Source organism: Centrocercus urophasianus, unplaced genomic scaffold (assembly GCF_019232065.1).
Source record: "Centrocercus urophasianus isolate 14NV4802_14NV808 unplaced genomic scaffold, USGS_Curo_1.0 seq_1329, whole genome shotgun sequence".
Classification (NCBI taxonomy): domain Eukaryota; kingdom Metazoa; phylum Chordata; class Aves; order Galliformes; family Phasianidae; genus Centrocercus; species Centrocercus urophasianus.
The window spans coordinates 1-12,493 of NW_024884508.1; the positions used below are offsets into that span (position 1 = coordinate 1).

The window sequence follows — 12,493 nt, forward strand, 5'->3', positions numbered from 1 at the left end:
GGACATTTTAGATCCTGATAAATGGGATCAGTTTACTTCCACGCTTGCGCAACGAGAGATGGGGGAACAAAAAGCGGCAGAGCTAAAAATCTGGGGGTTAATTCTTGGGGTTCTTAAAGCCCCTAGTCAGGAAGGTAAAACCACACAGGCTGCGCATGCTATGATGGGGTTTGGATCCACTAACACCGTGAGAAATGGTAAAAGCGTATTTTCTTGCAGATCCCCTGAGAAAGAGAGCACCGCAAATATGTCTCCAACTATGGCGCCTAACCCCTCGGCTCCTGTCTCACCCTCGCCTTCGGACCCCCCTTCGGCTCCCGCCTCGGCTCCAGCTTCAGATAAACAACCAGAGGACAGCACTGAATTGCCTGCGCCTTTATCGTTCAACACCGCTGAAGTGCAGGAACTCAAGGTCGTTGAAGCCCCTCCACCGTATCCACGACAACCGCTGTATCCTTCTGTGTGTAATCTAACATCACCTGCGGGGGCAGAGAACAGTACGCCTGTCTCCCATCCGAAGGAGATGGAACGCAAACCCCAGGGGGGCGGGAGCTACGGGAAAGGTCTGGGTACAGATTGGTCAAAAGTTAGAGAGGAGATGGAAGACAGAGGCTTAGACATATCTGCATTTGCAGTAGTAGCTGGGGAAGAGGGACCCACATGGATTCCCCTCGACCCAAAAGGAGTGGCCCGGCTAGTGGAGGCTGTTGAGAAAAAAGGTTTGAGGTCACCATTAACACTGAATACATTAGAAGCCCTTACAGCCCCAGGGCCTTTGCTACCCTATGATATAGAGAGCCTTATGCGCATTGTGCTTAAGCCAGTGCAATTTAAAGTTTGGAAGGAGGAATGGACTAAACAACTGAAAACAATAGTAGCAGCAGCCGAGAACGACCCTAGACATCCCGTTCACGTTCACGGCACGAATTCGCAAAGACTGACAGGTACGGCTGCTGGAATGCTTACCCCCCACGGTCAAGTTGCGCACTTACTCCCAGGGGAGTTGATTGCTTGTCATGGTTTTATGATTTTTGGTCATCAGTATTCCACACCATAACATCATGTAATGCACTGGGGGTGGGGTTTGATATCTGTCGAATGTTCGTCCCTCGGAGAAGAACTACATTTCCCCAGGAGACTTTGCGGTCAGCAAGGGGATATAACTCCAAGCAAGGTCACCTGATGCTTCTTCTTCGCCTGCTCTTCGCTGTCTGCGCTTCGCTATCTGCGCTTCGCCACCTGCGCTTCGCCGCCTGCGCTTCGCCATCTGCACTTCGCCGTCTGTACTTCAGTCACTCAACTGGACTGCACTTCTCACCCCAGCATTGTGGTGAGGTCTATACAATTCAATGTCAACGGTTTACGGGCTGGTTCGGCCCGGTTCCGTGACGAGCGGGGCGGAGGGATCCGCAGATCCACGCCTCCGGAAAAAAGGAAACAGGGGACCCCAAAATAATTAAAACAATGGCAACGATCTGAGGAGAAACAAACTAATTTACTAAGTATATTATTGGAATGCAAGATAACACACTATAATACAATATAATCAGAATTGAAGCTAATAAATCAAATATAATGAGAGAGAGAATGTCCGAAAGGTGGATAGGCCTCTCCACAACGCTGAGGTGAGATGCGCAGTCCAGCTGAGCTGCAGGGAGACGGGAGCAGTGTCCACGACGAAGGGCAGATGAAAAAAGAGCGCATCAGGTGACCTTGCCAGGAGTTAAACCTCCTCTCCCTGACCGCAAAGTCCCCTGGGGAATGTAGTTCTTCTTCTCTTCAGGGCAGGTACCCAGGACTTGAGCATTGACAGTTAAAGTCCCAGTGCCCCACATGATGTTATGATGTGGAATACTGAAAGCCAAAAATCACAAAACCATGACACTCTCTCTCTCTCTCATTGTATTTTACTAATACTATATTGAGTAAAATCATTTGTTCCACCTCAGATCAGTGCTGTTGTTTTCAAGTATTTTGGGGTCCCCTGCTTCCCCTTTCCCAGAGGCTCGGATCCGCAGATTCCTCCGCCCTGCTGGTCACGGAACTGGGCCAGACCAGCCCATAAACCGTTGACATTTTTGGTGGAGAATGCGGGCTGCAGTTGCTTTCTAGCTGTTTAGACTCTCTGCTCTCGGAGAGTTCCGTTGGGAAAGCTTATCTGTTTCACCGCTACTCTCTGAAAACGTGACCTTGAAAACTCCAGGCGGACTGCCAGTATCGTAGGATATTTGTAAACCCTGAGCTTTACTATCTTGCCTCTGTAAAAAAAAAAAAAAAAAAAAAAAATGCTTTCTGTAGTGAAACTTACTCTTAAAGGGCTGCATGCTGCTGCCTCTTCTTTCCTAATGCTCAAAACATACTGGGCATTAATTAAGCTTGCCACTTTGCTCTATGGAGCAATCGGCATATACAATCAATTGAAAACATGGGTGGAAATATGGACCTGGCACGTTCGTACAATGTGGCTTACAATTCCGGAGACAGCTGCCAATTTTACAGGACTGGGATTTCTTAAGGTTTCCAGTCTCACCTTTCAGCCTGTAATGCAGTTTTTGAATGAACACCTAGTCGCATTACTAATCTCCCTGAATGTATTGCTCATCATTTCGCTCAGTATTAGTATTTATTATATTTTGAGGATGCCCTCCCCAAAACCAGAGAATACTGAGTGGCAGGGAGTGTGGAGAGGTCTGAGAAAGACTTTAGACAAATGGAAATCTTCAGTCTCATGGAACTTTACTCCAGAACACCTGAAAGACCCTGAGAGTCTAAACAGCTATTTAAGGCAGGAATGTTGCGGCTTGGGCAGTTCTGAGGAGGCACATATGATTTGGGGCCTGGCTAATGCTTATCGGGCCTTATTCAATACTATCCTGGAGAGAGAGAGAGCTTCTGAAATTGAAAGGGAGAGTCTCAGGGAAACAGTTCAAAATGAGCAAGAGAGTCTCCTGCTCCAGAGGAAAAACCTCCGATCTGAGAGAGATGCCCTCCGAATTGAAAGAGACTCCCTGCAATCCAAACTCGACAATCTTCAATCTCAACAACACACCCTCCGATCTGAGCTAGATACTGTCATAATCGAACAAAACAAGCTCCAAGCTGAACTGGAGGATGAGAGCAACCTGATCAACCACAAGAGGCACCACAATCGATGTCAGTTGCCCCTGTAAGAGGACGGAAAACAAAGCGAATCTCGACTCAGTTGGAAGAGAAGAAAGAGGAGGAAAGAGGTCCAGAGGAGTGGCTCCGAGGTCCAAGAGAAGCACCTCTGAGTCCAGGAGAGGGGCCCTCAGTAAGACCACGGTCACCAACACCTACAAGGGCAAGAAGTCCTGGAAGAGCAAGAGGTGAGCAAGATATTGTTACCTTTGTGGATCGATCTCTGAAAATGAATGAAATTTGAAGTCTGAGAAAAGACTTCTCACGCCACCCAAATGAGCCTATTGCTACTTGGTTACTTCGATGCTGGGACAATGGGGCCAACAGTGTGTGGCTAGATAGTAGAGAAGCTCGTCAACTGGGTGGCATTGCTAGGGACTCAGCCATTGACAGAGGCATTGGTACATGCCAGAACCAGGCCTTCACCCTCTGGAAGAGGATGTTGTTAGCTGTAAAAGAAAGATACCCCTTCAAAGACGATCTGATGCCCAAGAAGAAGAAATGGGCTGATATGGAAGAAGGCATCCATTATTTGAGACAATGAGCTGTGGTGGAAACACTACATAGCCCCGATTTCATTCCTGATGAGCCAGACCAAGAGCATGATCCTGAGAGAGCCAGGTGTACACCAAATATGTGGCGTACATTCACAAAGACTGCACCAGAAAGGTACGCCAGTACATTTGCAGCAATGTATGGCAGAGGGGAAAGAAGACCCCTTATAAATGAGTTGGTTAATAAACTTCAAGACTTGGAGTTACATTTAAGCCCTCTATGAGCTTGTGTTTCAGCCACTGAAAAAGCAGCTGAAAAGCTGGACAGAATGGAGAACAAACAAGAAGATATAATAGATAAACTATCAATTGTGCCTGATGCCAATGAATACATGGTGGTAACAGATACATCCAATGAGGAAAAGAATTCCCAAAACAGCCTACTTGAGGGGCTAGCCAACTTGATTTCCTCCCAGTCAGTGTCATCCAACGTCTCAGCTATCAAAAGAAGACGTTCTCCTGCTCGAGCAAGTGACAACAGTAAGACCACGTCACGTTTTGCCTTGTGGCATTACCTATGCGACCATGGAGAAGATATGAAGAAGTGGCATAAGCAACCTACTCCAGCACTTCAAGCACGGGTAAAAGAATTACGAGACAAATCAACCACCAAGGTGAACTTCTCCAGAAAGGTGATTGCTCCAGTTGCTGCAGACAACAGAAGTAACAAATAGAGGGGCCCTGCCCCCAGCCAGGGGGGGGAAAGGGATAATAGAGTTTATTGGACTGTGTGGATTAGATGGCCTGGTACATCAGAACCACAGAAATATAAGGCCCTGGTGTACACAGGTGCACAGTGCACTCTAATGCCCTCGAGTCACCAAGGGACAAAATCACTTTATATTCATGGGGTGACAGGAGGTTCCCAAGAGCTGACTATGTTGGAGGCCGAAACCAGCCTCACGGGTAAAGACTGGCAAAAGCACCCTATTGTGACTGGTCCAGGGGCTCCATGTATACTTGGTACTGATTACCTCAGAAGGGGATATTTTAAGGATCCCAAAGGGTATCGATGGGCCTTTGGAATAGCTGCTGTAGACACAGAAGGTGTTAAGCAGTTGTCTGTTTTGCCTGGCCTATCAGAAGATCCGTCTGTTGTGGGGTTGCTACGAGTGGAAGAGCAACAGGTACCGATAGCTACAAAAACGGTGCACAGACGGCAGTACCACACCAACAGGGATTCCTTGCTCCCCATTCACAAGTTAATTCGTCAACTAGAGAGCCAGGGAGTGATCAGCAAAACTCACTCACGTTTTAGCAGTCCCATATGGCCAGTGCGTAAAGCCAGTGGAGAATGGAGGCTGACGGTGGACTACCGTGGCCTGAATAAAGTCACACCCCCACTGAGTGCTGCTGTGCCGGACATGTTAGAACTCCAGTATGAACTGGAGTCAAAAGCAGCTAAGTGGTATGCCACCACTGACATTGCTAACGCCTTTTTCTCCATTCCTTTGGCCAAAGAATCTAGGCCACAGTTTGCTTTCACATGGAGGGGCATTCAGTATACCTGGAACCGTTTGCCCCAGGGGTGGAAACATAGTCCAACCATTTGTCATGGGTTGATCCAAGCTGCACTGGAACAGGGAGGTGCTCCTGAGCACTTACACTACACTGATGACATCATTGTGTGGGGCAACACAGCAAAGGAAGTTTTTGAGAAAGGAGAGCAAATAATCCAGATCCTTCTCCGTGCTGGTTTTGCTATTAAGCGAAGCAAAGTGAAAGGACCTGCCCAGGAAATTCAGTTCCTAGGCATAAAGTGGCAAGATGGCTGTCGTCACATCCCGACAGATGTGATCGACAAAAGCACTGCCATGTCTTCCCCCACTAATAAGAAAGAGACACAATCGTTTCTGGGCATAGTGGGTTTTTGGAGAATGCATGTTCCAAACTACAGCCTCATTGTAAGCCCCCTTTATCAGGTGACACGGAAGAAGAATGATTTTGTGTGGGGTCCTGAGCAGCAGCAGGCTTTTGAGCAGATTAAACAGGAGATAGCCCGTGCCGTGGCCCTGCGGCCAGTACGGACGGGACAGGGCATAAAGAACATCCTCTATACTGCTGCTGGAGAGAACGGTCCCACTTGGAGTTTGTGGCAAAGAGCCTCAGGAGAGACCCGAGGCCAGCCCCTGGGATTCTGGAGTCGAGCCTACAGGGAGTCGGAAGAGGGCTACACTCCAACTGAAAAGGAGATCTTAGCTGCGTATGAGGGGGTTCGGGCTGCTTCCGAAGTAGTCGGTACTGAAACACAGCTCCTTCTGGCACCTCGACTTCCAGTGTTGAACTGGATGTTCAAGGGAAAGGTTCCTTCCACCCATCATGCTACTGATGCCACTTGGAGTAAGTGGATTGCACTGATTACACAACGAGCACGGATGGGGAACCTCAGCTGTCCAGGAGTCCTAGAGGTCATCACGGACTGGCCTGAAGGTAAAAAGTTTGGAACACCACCAGGAGAAGAGGTATCTCGTGCTAAAGAGGCCCCACCATACAATGAACTACCAGAGAATGAAAAGAAATATGCCCTATTCACAGATGGATCGTGTCGTATTGTGGGAAAGCATCGCAGAGGGAAAGCTGCTGTGTGGAGCCCCACACAACAAGTTGCAGAGGCCACAGAAGGGAAAGGAGAATCAAGCCAATTTGCAGAGGTAAAGGCTGTCCAACTGGCCTTAGATGTTGCTGAACGGGAGAGGTGGCCAATGCTCTATCTTTACACTGATTCATGGATGGTAGCAAATGCCTTATGGGGGTGGTTACAGCAGTGGGAGCAAAAAAATTGGCAAAGAAAGGGCAAGCCTATTTGGGCTGCTGACCTACGGAAAGATATTGCTACCCGAACAAAAAATATGGTTATAAAGGTGCGTCATGTAGATGCTCATGTGCCCAAGAGTAGAGCTACAGAAGATCAGCGAAATAACCATCAGGTAGACCAAGCTGCCAGAATTGAGGTGGCTCAAATAGACCTGAACTGGCAGAACAAGGGTGAGTTATTTCTGGCTCGGTGGGCCCATGAGACCTCAGGTCATCAAGGGAGAGACGCAACATATAAGTGGGCCAGAGACCGAGGGGTGGACTTAACTATCGATGCCATTGCACAGGTTATTCATAACTGTGAAACGTGTGCCACAATTAAACAAGCCAAGAGGATGAAAGCTCTCTGGGAGGAAGGGCGATGGCAAAAGCACAAATATGGGGAGGCATGGCAGGTTGATTATATCACCTTGCCACTATCTCGCAATGGTAAGCATAATGTGCTCACCATGGTGGAGGCAACAACCGGGTGGCTCGAAACATATGCAGTACCCCATGCTACCGCCCGAAACACCATACTGGGTCTCGAGAAACAAGTCCTGTGGCGACATGGCACCCCGGAAAGGATTGAGTCAGATAATGGGACTCATTTCAAAAATTCTCTTGTAAATACTTGGGCAGAGAACATGGCATTGAGTGGATTTATCATATTCCCTATCATGCACCAGCCTCTGGTTAGATCGAACGCTACAACGGATTGTTAAAAACCACGTTGAAAGCACTGGGTGGCGGAATATTTAAACACTGGGAGAAGCATTTGGCAGAAGCCACCTGGCTGATTAACGCCAGAGGATCAATCAGTCGAGATGGTCCCACCCAATCCAGCCCCCTACATATTGTAGAGGGAGATAAGGTCCCTGTAGTACATGTAAAGAACACGTTAGGAAAAGCAGTTTGGGTTTTTCCTGCTTCTGGGAAGGGCAAACCTCTTCGCGGAACTGTCTTTGCCCAGGGACCTGGGTCCACCTGGTGGGTGATGCAGAAAAACGGGGATGTTCAGTGTGTACCACAAGGGAATTTGATGTTGGGGGAGTGCAGTCTGTAATCCCATGTGTTAAGCATGATGTAGTGATGTAGAATAAGGGGTGGAATGTCATGGTTTTATGATTTTTGGTCATCAGTATTCCACACCATAACATCGCGTAATGCACTGGGGGTGGGGTTTGATATCTGCCGAATGTTCGTCCGTCAGAGAAGAACTACATTTCCCCAGGAGGCTTTGCGGTCAGCAAGGAGATATAACTCCATGCAAGGTCACCTGATGCTTCTTCTTCGCCTGCTCTTCGCTGTCTGCGCTTCGCTATCTGCGCTTCGCCATCTGCACTTCGCCGTCTGTACTTCAGTCACTCAACTGGACTGCACTTCTCACCCCAGCATTGTGGTGAGGTCTATACAATTCAAACAGACTCTCTCTCTCTCTCTCTCATTGTATTTTACTAATACTATATTTAGTAAAATCATTTGTTCCACCTCAGATCAGTGCTGTTGTTTTCAAGTATTTTGTGGTCCCCTGCTTCCCCTTTCCCAGAGGCTCGGGTCTGCAGATTCCTCCGCCCTGCTGGTCAAGGAACTGGGCCGGACCAGCCCATAAACCGTTGACATTGCTACATCAGACTCAGCACTCACTGCATTTAGGATATTTGCCTGAAGTGCTGAACCCCCCACCCCCTGGACAGACATTGTCCAAGGGTCGACGGAATCCTTCCAGGATTTCGCAGATAGATTAATAAAGGCAGTAGAGGCATCAGACCTGCCGAGAGCAGTCCACACTCCAGTGATCTTAGATTGTTTACAACAAAGATGCCTCAGTGACATAAGGACACTGCTGCGCGCTGCCCCTGAAAAGTTTCAAACCCCAGGGGAAGCTATTAAATATGTTATGGACAAACAACGGACTACCCCAGTAACTAACGAGGGGTTAGCCTCGGTTGTTGTTAATGCAATGACAGCAATGGATCAGCGTCGATCTGCTGGCCCTTGCTATCGGTGCAGGCAATATGGCCATATAAGAGCTCAGTGCAGAAATTCAGATGAAGATGATCTAAACGAAAGAGAGGTTGTGTGTCAATTATGCGATAGAAGAGGACACACTGCTCGGCAGTGTAGGAACCGTAGGGTACAGCCACAGGGAAATGATTTGGGGAGGGTGCCTCAGGCCTAGGGCCCCTCCCAGGCTTGTCAGGATGGGCCGACGGCACCAATGATGCAAACGCCTCCGCCTCTGGCCAGCCCATCAGTTGGGCAGACTCCACCCTGACTGCCCAACCCTCCGGTCCTGCCAGCGCCGCCTCTCAAATTTCTCACCCGCCCATCGTGGGATTGACACTGGATTGTCAAGACCGCCCTCTCATTAGGGCTTTACTCTCCTATGCTGGAAACCTTGCACCTGATTTTGCAGGCCCAAGGTCTATTCAAATTACAGCCCTAGTCGACTCAGGAGCTGATGTTACTATAATATCAAATAAAGATTGGACCATTAGCTGGCCGTTAGGATCGACCCAAGTGATTAAAGGAATAGGGGTGTAAGAGACTATTCTGTTAACTTCTGTGTCTCAAAGCTTGCTGGGGGCACAGATGGACTTGTTCAAGTCCAGACAAGTCCCGAGCAAGGACCGTGAAAACCTTTGTCTGGGGGAACGCAGATGGACAAGGCCAGGGGCAACGAGAGCGAGATGAACTGCAGCTAAATAGCTGTGAAGTGCTCCTTTGTGTGGACCTATCTCCGGATGATGGCCATCTCAGGGGGTACTCAATGACTCTTGCTCAAGGCCCATCCTTGTCACGTAGGCAGGAGAATAAGGAGGATAAAAGAGGAACTGAAAACCATGAGGATAGGTTTCTGACAACAGATTCCTCATGAAGAAGAACAGGGGTTTCTGACAGCAGATTCCTCATGAAGAAGAACAGAGGTTTCTGACAACAGATTGCTCATGAAGAAGAACAGGGGTTTCTGACAGCAGATTCCTCATGAAGAAGAGAGAGAGGAATTCCTGAAGATAGAAGGATTCCTGAAGATTGAGGGGATTCCTGCATACTGTTGAACTCTCCTGAGCCTGCTGCCTGACCGCTGTTCCTGCTTCAAGAATTGGCTCCTCGACTTCCTCGTCTACCTGCCTGCTGCCCAGGGCCGGCCACGCTGCTGCTCCCCGTCTTCTGCTGCGTTCTGCCCGGGACCTTCAAACACCGTGCAACGGGACCGCTGCTGGATCCTGCTGGTGACTATCCCCGCTTTACGCAACTCCTGCTTCTTTTCCATCTTTTCTGTCGCCCTCCTTCCCTTCCCCGTCTCCCTGATTAGGTCTTAGTAATAAACTGGATGCAACAACATATGAACCGTTGTTTCTTAATCTCACACCGGGTATACAGATATTAAAGAACCTCATCTCCCTCCTATAAATTGGAGCGAGACAAGGGGGAGCCATACCAACAGGAAAGTCAGGAGGAGAAATAGAGGTCATAGCAGCCAATCAGGATGGTTCATTAGAAAAACCTGTCTTGCTCATCCCGCTTATAGCTGATGTCCCGGGAACACTCTTGGCAAAGACTTCTTGACAAAATTGGGAGTACGTATTACAAATTTATGTAAGGGCCACTGTCTACCAGTTATCTGTTGCTTATGCTATTCCCTTGCGCTGGAAACAGGATGTTCATCCCGTTTGGGTGGATCAGTGGCCCGTTTCAGTTAAAAAGCTTACAGCACTTAGACAACTAGTTACTAGAGAACTCCAGTTAGGACACATTGAACCCTCACTTAGCCAGTGGAATACTCCGATTTTTGTCATTAAGAAACGTTCAGGCGCCTTTCGCCTGTTGCATGACCTGAGTGTCGTTAATGCTCAGCTCGTCCCTTTTGGCTCAGTTCAACAAGGAGGTCCTATCTTGTCAGCTATCCCACGAGGGTGGCCAATGGTAGTTATTGATTTAAAAGACTGTTTCTTCTCTATTCCTCTAGCAGAACAAGATAGAGAGGCATTTGCTTTTACAATCCCAATGATTAACAATGAGGGGCTGGCAGAGAGGTTTCAATGGTGTGTCCTCCCCCAGGGAATGATGTGTTCCCCCACAATTTGCCAATTGGTGGTGGGAAGGATCCTGGAGGCAGTTAGAAGGGATTTCCCTCAGTATACAATTGCACATTATATGGATGATCTTTTGCTTGCAGACCCTTGTTATTTAGGCTTGTATATGTTAGAAGATTGAGTGACAGAAGCCTTGACTGCGGCCGGTTTTGTTATCTCCGAGCAAAAGACTCAGAGAGGACCAGGAGTTGAATATCTCGGGTATAAGTTTGGCCCGGAGATGGTACGACCGGTCGGCCTTGATATTCAGCCCCATGTTACCACCCTGTGGGATGTGCAGAAGTTAGTAGGGGCAATCCAGTGGATTCGAGGAGTTTTGGGAATCCCACCTCGGCTTATGAAACCCTTTCATGATCAGCTGAAGGGATCAGATCCGAGGGAGCCTCGGAAACTTACTCCAGAGATGACCGTCGCATAGCATGAGATCCTACAGAATTGTATGAGAGCATTTTTAACGAGATGGGACCCTGATCGGGCTCTCGAGGTAGCAGTAACGAGATGTGAGGTGGGTGCGACTGCGGTGATAGGTCATTCCCTTGATGCTAAGCCCCGACCTCTATGGTGGCTGTTTTCCGTACAGCCCACACGAGCCTATACTTCCTGGCTTGAGATTCTAGCAATGTTGCTTAAGAAATCTCAATTGCTATCACTGCGAGCCTTTGCAAGAGAACCTGATGCAATATATCTACAGAGCTCATTTCGTGATATGCAACCACTTCCAGATATCCTTCTTACAGCTCTACAGGGATATGGAGGTGCAATTGAATATACTGACTCTCTGCCTATCTTTGAGCTAGCAAAACCCCTCCATGTTTCCCTCCGATGCCGGGTTCAAACCTCCCCTCTCGAAGGGCCTACCTTGTTCACAGATGCCTCCTCATCTACCAGACAAGGGGCTGTAGTATGGCAAAACTCAGACAATAAGTGGAGCTCAGCTATCTTTTGTGACTATCTGTATCTATCTGGATGACGTGCAGTGTGATATGGTTTAGTGCTAGTGGTGGCAATGGTGATGAGGAGACGGTTGGACTGGATTATCTTATAGATCGTTTCCAACCTTGTGATTCTATGATTCTATAATTCTATGAACGACCTTGGATTCCTGCACTTGAGCCGTTTTGCAAGATAAAAGTGCCGACAGTTTAGTGCAGTCTTCTTCTACTTGTTTATGCGAAGCTAGAGCCGAGGGGGGAGTGGAGGGAGGTGCCGAAGGTGCGGACGAGATGTTAGTCGCCATAGTTAAGGGCATATTTGCGGTGCTCTCTTCCTCATGGGACCTGCAAGAAAGTACGCTCCCCGCGCCACTTCTGTCAGTTTTAGCAAATTCCAACCCCATCATAACACACACAGCTTCAGGAATTCTACCCTCCTCCCTCGCTGCTTTCAGAGAGCCAAGGATCAGCTCCCAAACTTCAAGCTCCACAACTTTCTTCTCCTCTATCGCACACTGCGCAAGTGTGGACGTAAATGAATCCAATCAAGTGGGGTCAAAAATGCCCTGAGGGGAGGGAAGATTCCACTCCTCTTCCAGGCGAGTAAGTACAGTGGCAATGTCCTTCTCAGGAGTATCATTGCCGAAACAGTCCTTACAAAATTGAAGGATTATCTTAATAGCTTGCTCCATCACCAGCACAGAGCTGATGTCCCGATTCGAGAACGACCTGCCATTATCCACAGGCTATCACCACCCCCGAACTTCCACAGCAGCCAGCTGCTGCAGGCATGCCCTTAGGTGAATGTACCACAACCACCCCGGTCTTCCATGGCCAGCCTGTAACTACCTCCTCACAGCACTGGCAATTCTTCAGGCTCGCTGGAGACGTTAAATGCAAGTTGACTTCTCATGCAAGGGGGATACTCAAAAGCGGGTTCCTCACTGGTTCCTCA

The 12,493-nt window shown here is 48.5% G+C and overlaps 1 protein-coding gene across 1 annotated transcript; it reads left to right on the forward strand.

Annotated features, from left to right (window-relative positions):
- The first annotated feature begins 259 nt into the window (after positions 1–259).
- Positions 260–10,079, forward strand: LOC122157372 (endogenous retrovirus group K member 5 Gag polyprotein-like). Its single transcript, XM_042812985.1, is given in 4 exon segments — positions 260–1,019; positions 8,141–8,673; positions 8,757–9,049; positions 9,935–10,079. Coding segments are annotated over 4 exon segments (1,731 nt in total).
- Positions 10,080–12,493: the final 2,414 nt, after the last annotated feature.